The 15,032-nt window shown below is 40.9% G+C and overlaps 1 protein-coding gene across 1 annotated transcript in view; it reads left to right on the top strand.

The window, feature by feature from the left end:
* LOC126285031 (fatty acyl-CoA reductase 1-like) overlaps positions 1 to 15,032 on the top strand; it is a 133,294-nt gene that overhangs the window by 50,797 nt on the left and 67,465 nt on the right. The window contains exon 3 of the mRNA XM_049984355.1: positions 10,098 to 10,346. Coding sequence (XP_049840312.1) covers positions 10,098 to 10,346 — 249 coding nt within the window. The remainder of the gene's footprint in view (positions 1 to 10,097; positions 10,347 to 15,032) is intronic.

The raw sequence follows: 15,032 nt of genomic DNA, 5'->3' as shown, positions 1-15,032 counted from the left end.
TGTATGTATGTAAGGACATGATACCAATAAAAGATCCAAATTAGTTCAGAATATATTTTCACCTTTAATCGTCTTTGGTGTTTGAAGGATGCGACGACATAGCTATTCTTTTGATTGTCGTTTCATCACTCTCCCTAACAAGACCCCAGCAGTAGTCGCTCATCATTGAAGGGTTCCAATGACCTTGCTAACGGTGTGCCATGGTAAGAATGTCTTGGTGAAAGCGTTCACCTCACTAATCGCTTATGGGCCGTCCGGTGTGGCCGAGCAGTTCTAGGCGCTTCAGTCTGGAGCCGAGCGCCCGCTACGGTCGCAGGTTCGAATCCTGCCCCGGACATGAATGTGTGTGATGTCCATAGGTTAGTTAGGTTTAAGTAGATTAACTTTTAGGGCACTGATAACTTTAGATGTTAAGTCACATAGTGCTCAAAGCCATTTGATTTTTCATCGCTTATAGCTCCCAAATTGTGCTGGAGGAGAACAAGGTGAGAATGTAGCAAGTGAATTTTAAACATTCTACACCCATGTTCTTATAGTTGTTCAACATATCATTCACAATGGCAACATAGTTTTTGTCTTTTCTGTCACCCAAAAACCCCTTCACAATTGCTTTAAAAGGAGACCAAGCAGCTAATTGGATATATGTGAGTTTGGTATCAAAGGTTGCATCTTTCAGCACTTTTCTTATTTGTGTCCAACAAATATACACTCTTTCATATTTGCCTCACTTACGTTGGGAATCTTTTCTTTTAAGTGATTGAAGGCCTCACGTTCTTTATCCAGAGATTTTACAAAGTTCTTGATAAGGCCCAACTTGATTGAAGGGGAGGCAAAATGAATTTATCGGGCTCAATCAATGGGTTAATGTTCACATTTATGTTTCCAGGAACATATAACTTCCGTGTAGGCCATTTCGTGACTATATAGTGGTTCTTGGTGTCACGGCTGTCCCAAGGGCACAAAAAGCAACGGTATTTGGTGAATCCCGCCTGTAAACCAGTAAGGAGTGCAACAACTTTTAAATCATACCAAAGCTGCCCTTATATTTGATTGTCTCTAGAAACAAAGCCATGGTTTCATAAGTTTGTTTCATGTCTACTGTGTAAGCCAAAGGTACCAATGATAATTCATTGCCTTTATGCAGTAGTGCTGCTTTCACGTTGGCTTTACTGGAGTCAGTAAATAGTCGCCAATCCGGTGGATTATGCTGTGCTCCTAGCTGCACCATCAGACCACTGGCATCTCTACAGACACACACTGAATTATGCATATCGAAATATTCAGCGAAGGAAGCACCTCTTGATCTGAAACTGGAAATTTTTGTCCCTGGTGCTATAAGGTTCGGATGTTGCACTCTCGACCTCAAGAGTATATCTTGCTGTTTCCAAAGTTTAAGATCGCGAACCAAATCGTTCAGTTCCTTTTGATTAAAGAGCTGAGGCGAACTGTCATGATAATGAGGGCAGTACTCATCTATATGTTCAGTACTTTCTGATTCATTTGACATGGTGTCTGGTTCCGTGGCTTTCAAGTTACAGACAGGAACAGGCAACCCCTCATCATGGGGCACAGGCAAATGCACTAAAGATACATTTGGATACGTTATTTTATGTATAGTTTTGCTTGAATGTCCCGAAATAATGGTCATTAATGGTCATTAGGCTCACACCACACCATGGGAACAGCGAGCGGCATGGCTCGGCGTTTTCCTTGCAACCACTCCGTTAAGGTTGTAGTACATGTTATGCAGACAATATGAAGTGCAAAATTTTTATCTCGATAACCAACAGGACCATGAAAATGCAGTTCATATGCCTTCTGAACCAAATCAGTGATTGTTTTCCATTGGGCTTTTGGAGTGAATTTCCCACACAAATAACAAAATTTGTCGAGGTGCTTTAGACAGAAATGAATTTTATTAGTTGTCATTTTTCTTGGCGTAAGTTTTAAACACAGAAATTTTTTAATGTCTTTCACAGGAAACACTCACTGAGGATCTCTTTCACACCGATGGATTACCACAGCAATCATTTACTGACGATTTGTAGATCTTCTATCTCTCCTCTGCAAATGAAAAACTAACAAATATCAAAGCAGAAGAAGAGAAAAAGTGAAATACTGAATACTAAAAATTAAAAAAACCCTTAGAAACTCAAAACTGGTACGTGCTAGAACATTTTGAAAGTTATATTCGGATTCTACAACCCAAATTACATACCAGTTTATGTATCACATCCCAGATGCAAAATGGCTGGCGACTAGTGATAATCATTGCCTTACTTTCCCTCGCTGCCACTGATGATGAGTGTTGGCTGTTTTATTGATGAAATACCTTGCAGACCGGCACAGCTGGACCTAAATGACGACAACATCACAATTATGTTAGTTTTGCACGAAGTTTGGAATGAAGTGACGGTTAAACTTCAAACAACATGTATGTGTAAACGTGTGTAGCAGTTGTAATCTGAACTGTATGATGCTGAGAAACTTACGTTTTCAAGAGATTTCAAATACTTGTTTCCCATTAATCGGCAGACGCTTCATCACATGAATATTTATTCGTTTGGAAGTTTATCACTGCAAGATAACTTTCACTGTCTATTTGGTTAACTTTTGAGTGATGCAATGAGCACATACTTTTTACAGCATCGTGAGTCACATTTAGGGATTATATAAGTTGCTCAAAGCCATTGCATCTGAAAAATTCGTACAAAAATGTTCTAGGTTATTTTATCTGGTGAATGCTGTCAAATTTAATAGAACATATAAGTATTCAAGGTTGTGATAGGAGTGTGGAGACTGTAAGATATTGTCGTGAGGAATTGTTAAGTAAGTTTCGATATGCTGCAGGTTATTTAAACGATGGTTTGAAATGAGATGAACTTTGGGAAAAATTATCATACCACATTAGAATTAAAGTCGGTGGTGGGCCAAGCGGAAGTGTGGAACAATTTTTCAATACTGGAATGGGCTGAATCTAACTGTAGAGAAAGTTAGTAGTACAGACTTACAGAAAACTAGTTAGCTCTTCTCCCCAAGTTCCTTAAACAATAAAACTCCCACATGTAAAACAACTTTACATGTGTGATTATAAGTGCCTTAATGTGTTAAATAATCAAAATTCAACACCTAAAATGTTTAGGGTAGAAGACTCAATACCATAATTATGTAGGTTTCATCAGTTTACAAACTGTTGCACGTTGGCCGTTTACTTGGATGTGACACATTCTGTTAACTAAACATAGTTTCAAGTAGAACTGAACAATTTCGAAAAAAAAGTTTCCCATATTTAAACAGCCGAAGTGGATGGCCGCAGGACGTAGTACTTTTATTTGTGCGTTTTAATCGTCATTTTTCATTCTTTTGGGCTCATTGACTGTTTCTTATGTTTAATCCATGCTGTTTACTTAAGATACTGTTGGGTAAACCTAAACGCTTACCGTTTATGAACTGAAATTGTCTGTAGAGCACCACGCAACAATAGAGCAGCATTTACAATCCAGTAAAAACGTGCTGGTTCGTCAGCGTCCACTGCATCGTATCTCTTGAACTGCATTTGGCAGAATGATATAATCCTGTAGGAGTGTTTAGGTGTATGTGTGGATACCGTTTGCATGTTGTGTTGTGAATACAGTTGGTAGTAAAGAATAATAAATAAAATGGGGTACCTGACACTGACATTGTGTGGCGGCGGCTGCTAATTTATTTCCTATTGTATTTTTGCAGTTCTCAACAGAGGCTCTCCTGCTACAATGTTGGCAACCAGGAAGTGATTAGCAAAAACGTGATGCCTGTAATTAAAGTTCACTGTGCCCACTCTGATGGAGAAATAAAGTTATTAATCATTGAAGTTCATTACTCTGAGGATTTAGAATAATGTCTGTGATTCATAGAAAATGCACTTTACTTTAACATTTTTCACTATATTCTGAAATGATAAAGCGTAAATTTTCAAATAAATATTTAACTAAATATTTAACTAAGCAATGCTACTATCAGCTATTGTACTTTCAGAGCTGTTCAGAGTCTATTTCGTGGATCCTATTGACTGTAGATAATGAAACTGTTCAATTTTTTGTTTTTGTTTTTTTACACAAGAGGTGGATCCCCTCCACACCCACACCGGCACGATGGCCAACACAATAGGTCTACTGCTATCTCTGCATAAGGGTTAGTAAAGTGAGGTGTCGCAGGATGTGGGTACTGCGATGTTTGCGTACGTCTGGTTAGGGTTAACCATTAATACGCGCTCATCTCGAGATATAGTTGGTCGAAATCGAACGAAGGGTAGTGGTTTGAAGGGCAGAGGAAAAAAGTACCAACGCGGGAGCCAAGGGAAAAAAACCTCTGCGATAGTCGGGTGGTAAGAGCAGTAGCGGTTGTCTTGCTGCCTGCGATAGGACGTGCAAGGATAGGCTTTGTTAAGAGGTGTATATCATGCATGTCGATACCTTGACGTTGTGCGGTTGTGATGCTCGGCGGCTGGCGATGGTTCAGCGTCAGCAACCTGCAACAGTTAGGTTTACTATCGATATGGTGTCCGATAGGTCATATACGGGTAGCACAGAGTGACGGAATATTGGCGGATTGTTTGTGCGTCTGTGGGCGAGTTCGTCGATGTCCCTGCTGCGGCCTCTTGGTCGGCTCTAATAACAGCTGGTAGTTACCAGTCAGTGTTGCTGATATGCAGGGGCTTGCCGACGTTTGTCGCTTGTTTGCGTATGTTAGTTTACCATAGGTGGCTGTGCCCTAGCTAGCAGTGTCTATAATCGTTATTGATGTAAATGTTCAAAGTGAATGCTCGCCTAAATTTGATGTTAATGCTCATCAAACGCCACCATAGTAATGATAGAAGGTCTGTCCTGTGGCGACACATGAAAAATACAACATATACGCAAACTGACAATAACTCACTGAGGTCGTTCCGTAATTAACACTTTACCACAATGTGAACTCATTGTTACGTGCATACCGAGTTACGTAATACGGCATCCAAGGCTGTTCCTTGCAACTGCACAAACGCGACGCGGCTTCCGGCACGGAGTGCGCCCTCATACGAATCTAGAAGAGAATTGGGGCCTGACTCTAGCTCGCAGCCCTCTTATTTATACAGCCGTGGAGGGGACCGCTGAAGGCGTAGCCAACAAAATTTGCCTACCTGGCAAGCCTCTCGGGCTAGTAAAGAACCACTTCAAGTTACTAAATAATAAATTGCTTCATTCACTGGAGGCCAATGAAGCTCCCAATTTAATAGTGCTGTCAGCACAGAGGTAAGTATCTATAATAAAATTCTGATGCGTCTAGGTTAAATACTTTTGGCGATAGAATGATGAGCTCTGAACTTGCCCTTTGGAGAGACGCTACAGCTATAGTTTTATAGATACCTTATGGAAACTTCTCACATCTTCGTCTTTATAGCGTACCTCCATTCAATTTAAATCTAAATATCCTAGTTTTATCTAATCACTCACTTACTCTATCTTGCTTCCGAACTCTTAGGACACAAAAACAGAAAATCATCAATTTCAACCAAAATATTACTTTGTGAAATCCAGCATTCTGTTTCCATTACATTACAGTGAAATAGGAATCCGAATACAAATTTTGAAGTTTCTAGCTCCTTCTTGTTGCGCCGATGATTTTTACGTAAAATGTCCAAATATCGAAAACGGTTAAGTTACTAATCTTAAACTTAACACATTATTACTTTAGCATCACTCCCGACATACTATTAATTTTTCAGGTTATTTACTTTACTTTTAAGGTATTGTGCAACATTCGTAACATCATAGCTAGTTGCAGCGGATTAGGCTGGCACACAATGGAAAGCACAGGAATACTATATGGTGTGAGTAGGCTGCTTCCCCACAACGTTGCATTCCACAAACAGTGGAAATTTCGTAAGCGATAAACTTATTTTGTATGTGGTGTTAAGAGTAAAATTATCAAATACATGGTTACTAGAGTATGAGTAACTTGTACACCACGAGTTAGAATGCCTCTAGTGGTCTACACAGTTTCTGTATTTAATAGTTAAGTTACTGTGTTAAGCTTTTAATGGAAGTTTATACCTTTCAATGACTAGATTACGACAGCATTCAAAGTTTTAAATTTGGTCAATAATTACATTAAATACTGAAAATTAATTTAATGTTGCATGTGGAAGCCATTACACTGGCGAGTTGCAGCTGGGACCTAGTGACAATTGCATCCATGTAGGAAAACAGATCATGTAAGTGAGGGAACTGCTTATAGACGTTGACTCTGAAATTATTGGTATATCTGAACACTTATTAAATAAGGTGATAATTCAGAGGCTTCCTTTACCAGGATACAGGTTGGCTGGCAGCTTTTCGAGGAGCTATTTGCGGTGTGGGGGAGTAGCCATGTGTGTGAAAAACGGCATCCCATTTGAGTCAATTGATGTTTCAAAGTACTGCACTGAAAAGGCGTTTTAATGTTGTGCAGGTGTGGTTAAATTTAGCGGAGCTTAACTTCTAACTGATGTTATTTATAGATCCCCAGACCCTGGTTTCACAACATTTTTGCTAAAGCTAGAGGAGGCTCTTGGCTCTTGGTTCACTTTATAGGAAATACAAAAAGTTAGTTCTATGTGGTGACTTCAATATTAATTGTATAAGTGATTGTGTAGAGGGTAAAAATCGTAGGGGGAGACCAAGAGATGACTACACCAAGCAGATTCAGAGGGATGTGGGTTGCAGCGCGTTCTGGGAGATGAAGAAGCTTGCACAGGATAGAGTCGCATTGAGAACTGCATCAAACCAGTCTCAGGACTGAAGACCACAACAACAACAACAACAAGTGATTGTGCAAGGAAGAGGATGCTGGTAGACTCCTTAATTCATATAATTTTATGCAAACCGCATTCTTTCCCACGAGAGTGCAAGGGAACAGTAGAACAACCATAGACAATATTTTTGCTCATTCCTCATTACTAGAGGGTCATTCTGTTAGCAAAAAGGTGAATGGCCTTTCAGATCATGAAGCACAAATTTTAACTCTAAAAGATTTTTGTGCTGCATCACGGGTTAAATATAGTCGTCAGCTGTTTAGGAAAGCTGATCCAGTTACTGTAGAGACCTTTGTAAACCTCATAAAGGAACAAGAGTGGCAAGATGTTTATAGCGCTGATACAGTAGACAATAAATATAATGCTTTTCTCAAGACTTTTCTCATGCTCTTTGAAACTTGCTTTCCGTTAAGACATTCAAAAGAGGATACTAGCGCAAACAGGCAGTCTGGGTGGCCGACTAGAGGGCTAATAATATCTTGTAGATCAAAGTGGCAATTATATCAAAACGTTAGAAACAGTCAAAATCTAAATGCAGCAGCCCATTACAAACAGTATTGTAAGGTGCTTAAAAATGTTATTACGAAAGCAAAAAGTATGTGGTATGCAGATAGAATAGCTAAGTCTCAGGATAAAATTAAAACCATGTGGTCAGTCGTGAAGGAAGTGGCTGGTCTGCAGAGACAGGTCGAGGATATAGAATCAGTGCGTAGTGGGAATGTCAGTGTTACTGATAAGTCGCGTATATGTACAGTATTTAATAATAACTTTCTGAATATAGCAGGTGAACTAAATAGAAACCTAGCCCCAACAGGGAATCATATAGCGCTCTTAGAAAAAAGTGTTCCGATACTGTTACCTGAAATGCTCCTCCATGATACTGACAAGAGGGAGATTAATAATTAAATCACTAAAGACCAAGAACTCTCATGGATATGACGGGGTATCTAGCAGAATACTAGAGTATTGTTCTATGTATGTTAGCCCAGTACTTAGCCATATCTGTAACTTTTCCTTTAGGAGTGGTTGGTTTCCTGACCGATTTAAGCACTCGGTAGTGAAGCCACTTTATAAAAAGGGAGACATTCATAATGTTGTCAATTTTGGACCTATTTCTACGCCATCGGTGTTTGCTAAAGTTATCGAGAAGGTTGTATATACAAGGTTACTGGAGCATTTAAATTCACATAATTTGCTGTCAGATGTTCAGTTTGGTTTTAGAAATGGTTTAACAACTGAAAATGCTATATTCTCTTTTCTCTGTGAAGTTTTGGACGGATTAAATAAAAGGTTGTGAACGCTAGGTGTTTTCTTTGATTTAACGAAGGCTTTTGACTGTGTTGACCGCAAAATATTACCGCAGAAGTTGGTAGCTTACAATTGGTTCGCCTCTTTCTTATGAACAGAAAGCAGAAGGTAATTCTCTGCAATATTGAGAATGGTAGTGATGTTGTCCCAATGGGGCACTGTTAAATGGGGCATTCCCCAAGGGTCGGTGCTGGGGCCACTGCTGTTTCTTATTTATATAAATGATATGCCTTCTAGTATTGCAGGTGATTCAAAAATATTTCTGTTTGCTGATGACACCAGCTTGGTAGTGAAGGATCTTGTGTGTAATATTGAAACAGTATCAAATAATGTAGTTCATGAAATAAGTTCGTGGCTTGTGGAAAATAATTTGATGCTAAATCACAGTAAGACTCAGTTTCTACAGTTTCTAGCTCACAATTCAACAGGAACCGATATTACGATCAGACAGAAAGGGATTATTATAAGCCAGACGGTACAGTTCAAGTTCCTAAGCGTTCGAATAGATAGTAAGCTGTTGTGGAAAGCCCATGTCCAGGATCTTGTTAAAGAAACTAAATGCTGCTTTATTTACCATTAGAACAGTATCTGAAATAAGTGACACTTCAACACCAAAAGTAGTCTACTTCGCATATTTTCATAAGCTTATGTCATATGGTATTTTTTTTTGGGGAAATTCATCTTATTCCAAAAGGGCATTTTTGGCTAAAAAACTTGCTGTTCGAGCTATATGTGGTGTAAGTTCGAGAACCTCTTGTCGACCCCTATTCAGTAGTCTGGGAATTCTGACATTGCCCTCACAGTATATATTTTGTTTAATGTCGTTTGTTTTTAGCAATATTAGCCTATTCCCAAGAGTTAGCAGCTTTCACTCCGTTACTACTAGGCAGAAATCCAATCTGCATGTGGAATGCACTTCCTTGACTCTTGTGCGGAAAGGAGTGCAGTATTCTGCTGCATCCATTTTCAATAAGCTACCACAAGAACTCAAAAATCTTAGCAGTAGCCCGAACTCTTTAAAGTCTAAACTGAAGAGTTTCCTCATGGCGCACTCCTTCTATTCTGTCAAGGAGCTCCTGGAAGAGCTAAAAAATTAAGCAAATTCCAGTGTTACATTGTTGATTTTCTTTATTTTTACTTACGACTTGTCATCTGAATATGTTTTTTTTATATTTTATTTTATCTGTTTCTAATATCGTGTTATAATTTCATGTATTGACTCGTTCCATGACCATGGAGACTTCTCCTTAATCTGGTCGCTCGAAACAATAAATAAATAAATAAAACCGATTTCGAACGAAATCAGAGACTCTCTGCTGGAATATAACACTTATCTACGCTATACAGTTTCAGAGAGCAATAGTCACGGCGCTGGGTTGTTCATAAAATGAACGTCTCATTTGGTAAATTGTGTCGAAGTATTTGTGTAGTATGCTAGTGGAGAGGGTGTCCCTGTCACGACCGCAAGGGGTCTCGGATCTGTACATCGATGGATGGAGTAGGTGTTTTAGTGCTCTTGACAAGTAGCTCGGCATGTGGTTTCTGTTTATATTAATAAATGTCCATTGCTAACCTTAGATACTATAACATGTGAATGAGAGAGCAAAGGTACCAGTGTGGTTGAGTAAATCGACACTGGAAGTGCTGAAGATGGTAGTTTCGCTTTTCAGTAAAGTAATCTACACACTTCACTTGCCACACAGCAAGTGGAGGGTGGCAATTAAATTTGAATGGTATGATCATTATGCCACTAGCACAGTCAGGCTTCAAGGGTTCAGTGTGGTTTGCAAAGCTTCTCGTCCCTTCTCAATCAAAAGTCTTTAAAATAACTTTTCATATTAACTCATTGAACCAAGTCGGATTACGGACTTTCGATCTTGTTTTACATCGTCTCAATGAGATGTCTTTACTTCATCAGCGTGCCAGAATACACAAGGAATTCGCAAGGTCATCAGCAATCCACCGTTTATTTGTGCAGATGTTCTCAAAGGTTCGAGGAGAGCGGCCTGACTTCGCGCGCCACCTGTTCGTGATCGCCGGCGATGTCAGCTCCCCAGACTTCCAGCTGGAAGAGCAAGACATGGCGGCCCTGCAGCGTGACGTCAGCGTCGTCTTCCACTGCGCCGCCAGCGTCCGCTTCGACGACAGCCTACGCAAGGCTGTCAACACCAACGTGGTGGGCACCAAGCGCATGCTGCAGCTGGCCGAGCAGCTGCCGAACCTGCAGGTCTGACGAATGTGCAAAACGACTTAACATGATCTTAGAGTACGAAATCCAAAAGGGAATCACTGTAAAAAAAAATTCAAGCATCCTGAAGACATGGTGGTATATCAACATAGCTTCATACATGTACACATAACCAGAGGATGTGTAAATGATTAGAGTTACAATTCTCTGTGACCAGCAGAATGCTCACCAGTGTGCATTAGATATGTTTATGTTAATTGTTGTTACCAGGGCACGAGCAGCGTCATATATATCTGGTGAACACTGTGAAAGACAAGAAGATGCTGTGTACTAGTATGAAGTAGTACAATCAGCACATGGCAGGCTTGGAAAGGGGCCTCATTGTCGGTCTTCACTTGGTTGACAAGTTGAATAATGTAGGATCCAGATTTGTGAGCATTTGGATGCGATAGTGGGCTGATGTGACCACAACCCGTGGTCTAGGGGTAGCATCTTTGATTCATAATCAAAACGTCTTCGGTCCCAGGTTAGATCCCCACCACTGCCTAAATTTTGATAAATAATCAGCATTGGCGGCCAAAGACTTCCGGCATAAGAAGTCAGCCTCATTCTGCAAACAGAGACGGTGGAGGAGCGGATAGAGGTTCAGGGCACTCTCTTGTCCTAGGGGTGAGAAATTGCCTCTAAAGGCGGAAGAATCAGCAATGATCAACGACATGAAGATGTAGAAGGCAATGGAAACCACTGCATTAAAGACACATAACGTGTATCCACAGGACATGTGGCCTGTAGTTGAAGAAGTGTCATGATGATCTCTCCATTGGCAAAAGATTCCGGAATAGTCCCCCATTCGGATCTCTGGGAGGGGACTGCCAAGGGGGAGGTTACCATGAGAAAAAGACTGAATAATCAACGAAGGGATAATGTTCGACGAGTCGGGGCGTGGAATGTCAGAAGCTTGAACGTGGTAGGGAAACTAAAAAACCTGAAAAGGGAAATGCAGAGGCTCAATCAAGATATAGTAGGGGTCAGTGAAGTGAAGTGGAAGGAAGACAAGGATTTCTGGTCAGATGAGTATCGAGTAATATCAACAGCAGAAGAAAATGGTATAACAGGTGTAGGATTCTTTATGAATAGGAAGGTAGGGCAGAGGGTGTGTTGCTGCGAACAGTTCAGTGACCGGGTTGTTCTAATCAGAATCGACAGCAGACCAACACCGACAACGATAGTTCAGGTATACATGCCGACGTCGCAAGCTGAAGATGAACAGATAGAGAAAGTGTATGAGGATATTGAAAGGGTAATACAGTATGTCAAGGGGGACGAAAATCTAATAGTCATGGGCGACTAGAATGCAGTTGTAGGGGAAGGAGTACAAGAAAAGGTTACAGGAGAATATGGGCTTGGGACAAGGAATGAAGGAGGAGAAAGACAATTGAGTTCTCTAACAAGTTTCAGCTAGTAATAGCGAATACCCTGTTCAAGAATCACAAGAGGAGGAGGTATACTTGGAAAAGGCAGGGAGATACGGGAAGATTTCAATTAGATTACATCATAGTCAGACAGAGATTCCGAAATCAGATACTGGATTGTAAGGCATACCAAGGAGCAGATATAGACTCAGATCACAATATAGTAGTGATGAAGAGTAGGCTGAAGCTCAAGACATTAGTCAGGAAGTATCAATACGCTAAGAAGTGGGATACGGAAATTCTAAGGAATGACGAGATACGTTTGAAGTTCTCTAACGCTATAGATACATCATTAAGGAATAGTGCAGTAGGCAGCACAGTTGAAGAGGAATGGGCATCTCTAAAAAGGGCCATCACAGAAGTTGGGAAGGAAAACATAGGTACAAAGAAGGTAGCTGCGAAGAAACCATGGGTAACAGAAGAAATACTTCATTTGATTGATGAAAGGAGAAAGTACAAACATGTTCTGGGAAAATCAGGAATACAGAAATACAAGTCGCTGAGGAATGAAATAAATAGGAAGTGCAGGGAAGCTAAGACAAAATGGTTGCAGGAAAAATGTGAAGACATCGAAAAAGATATGATTGTCGGAAGGACAGACTCAGGATACAGGAAAGTCAAAATAACCTTTGGTGACATTAAAAGCAACGGTGGTAACATTAAGAGTGCAACGGGGATTCCACTGTTAAATGCAGAGGAGAGAGCAGATAGGTGGAAAGAATACATTGAAAGCCTCTATGAGGGTGGAGATTTGTCTGATATGATAGAAGAAGAAACAGGAGTCGATTTAGAAGAGATAGGGGATCCAGTGTTAGAATCGGAATTTAAAAGAGTTTTGGAGGACTTACAGTCAAATAAGGCAGAAGGGATATATAACATTCCATCAGAATTTATAAAATCATTAGGGGAAGTGGCAACAAAACGACTATTCACGTTGATGTGTCCAGTACATGAGTCTGGCGACATACCATCTGACTTTCGGAAAAGCATCATCCACACAATTCCGAAAACGACAAGACCTGACAAGTGCGAGAATTATCGCACAATCAGCTTAACAGCTCATGCATCGAAGCTGCTTACAAGAATAATATACAGAAGAATGGAAAAGAAAATTGATAATGCGGTAGGTGACGATCAGTTTGGCTTTAGGGAAAGTAAAGGCACGAGAGAGGCTATTCTGACGTTACAGCTAATAATGGAATCAAGGCTAAACAAAAATCAAGACACGTTCATAGGATTCGTCGACCTGGAAAAAGCGTTCGACAATATAAAATGGTGGAAGCTGTTGGAGATTCCGAAAAAAGTAGGGGTAAGCTATAGGGAGAGATGGGTCATATACAATATGTACAACAGCCAAAAGGGAATAATAAGAGTGGACGATCAAGAACGAAGTGCTCGTATTAAGAAGGGAGTAAGACAAGGCTGTAGCCTTTCGCCCCTACTCTTCAATCTGTACATCGAGGAAGCAATGATGGAAATAAAAGAAAGGTTCAGGAGTGGAATTAAAATACAAGGTGAAAGGATATCAATGATACGATTCGCTGATGACATTGCTATCCTGAGTGAAAGTGAAGAAGAATTAAATGATATGCTGAACGGAATGAACAGTCTAATGAGCACACAGTATGGTTTGAGAGTAAATCGGAGAAAGACGAAGGTAATGAGAAGTAGTAGAAATGAGAACAGCGAGAAACTTAACATCAGGATTGATGGTCACGAAGTCAATGAAGTTAAGGAATTCTGCTACCTAGGCAGTAAAATAACCAATGACGGACGGAGCAAGGAGGACATCAAAAGCAGACTCCCTATGGCAAAAAAGGCATTTATGGTCAAGAGAAGTCTACTAATATCAAATACCGGTCTTAAGTCGAGGAAGAAATTTCTGAGTATGTACGTCTGGAGTACAGCATTGTATGGTAGTGAAACATGGACTGTGGGAATACGGGAACAGAAGAGATTCGAAGCATTTGAGATGTGGTGCTATAGACGAATGTTGAAAATTAGGTGGACTGATAAGGTAAGGAATGAGGAGGTTCTATGCAGAATCGGAGAGGAAAGGAATATGTGGAAAACACTGATAAGGGGAAGGGACAGGATGATAGGACATCTGCTAAGACATGAGGGAATGACTTCCATTTTACGAGAGGGAGCTGCAGAGGCCAAAAACTGTAGATGAAGACAGAGATTGGAATACGCCAAGCAAATAATTGAGGACGTAGGTTGCAAGTGCTACTCTGAGATGAAGAGGTTAGCACAGGAAAGGAATTCGTGGCGGGCCACAAAAAAAAAGTGGGCTGATGTTGGACTGCCTGGAAACATGAGATCAGTCGTAATCATGGTTCTAGTGGACAGCATCTAACCACCACAAAGGAGAATCACAATGTAGTACACCAAGCACATCATAGCCCCTTCACATCTGTACCGGTCACCAGAGAATAGGTAATGAACTTCCTACAACGTTCTGTGCCATCCCACACCATTGCTTGAGGACTAGTGGCGGCTGCACTAGAAAATTATTGTCGCATGCGTAGGCTGCAGCTAACACTTCAGCACAGATTGCAACATGTGGAGTGTTCCTGTGACTGAGAAGTATGGACGGCTAGTGAATGAAACAACATTGTATTCAGCAATGACGTGAAGTGCTGCACTAACTCTGATGCCAATTGTTTGCGAGTTCGTGGCGACCTGTGGAGAGGTCCAATTGCTCCATTGTTTTAGAGGGGCACAACGCTCTTACTCCTGTCACTGTGGTGTGGGGAACCATTATACATGACTTCAAGTCATAGCCAGTATCGATTGAGAGGAATGTTACAGCAAACTATATATCATGGGCATCTTGTGTCATCACGTGTTGTTGGAGAATCGCAATGCCATTTTTCAACAGGAGAATGATCATGCAGACAAGGCAAGTCTCTATGAACTGATGAACTGTCTACAGAATAGAGAGGTGCTCCTGTCGCCATCAAGAGACATAGATCTGTCACTGAAAGAACATACACTCCTGGAAATGGAAAAAAGAACACATTGACACCGGTGTGTCAGACCCACCATACTTGCTCCGGACACTGCGAGAGGGCTGTACAAGCAATGATCACACGCACGGCACAGCGGACACACCAGGAACCGCGGTGTTGGCCGTCGAATGGTGCTAGCTGCGCAGCATTTGTGCACCGCCGCCGTCAGTGTCAGCCAGTTTGCCGTGGCATACGGAGCTCCATCGCAGTTTTTAACACTGGTAGCATGCCGCGACAGT

The sequence above is a fragment of the Schistocerca gregaria genome, chromosome 8 (assembly GCF_023897955.1).
Source record: "Schistocerca gregaria isolate iqSchGreg1 chromosome 8, iqSchGreg1.2, whole genome shotgun sequence".
NCBI classification, from domain to species: domain Eukaryota; kingdom Metazoa; phylum Arthropoda; class Insecta; order Orthoptera; family Acrididae; genus Schistocerca; species Schistocerca gregaria.
The sequence above is the reverse complement of the archived record's forward strand: the minus strand, read 5'-3'. Positions and strand labels throughout refer to the sequence as shown.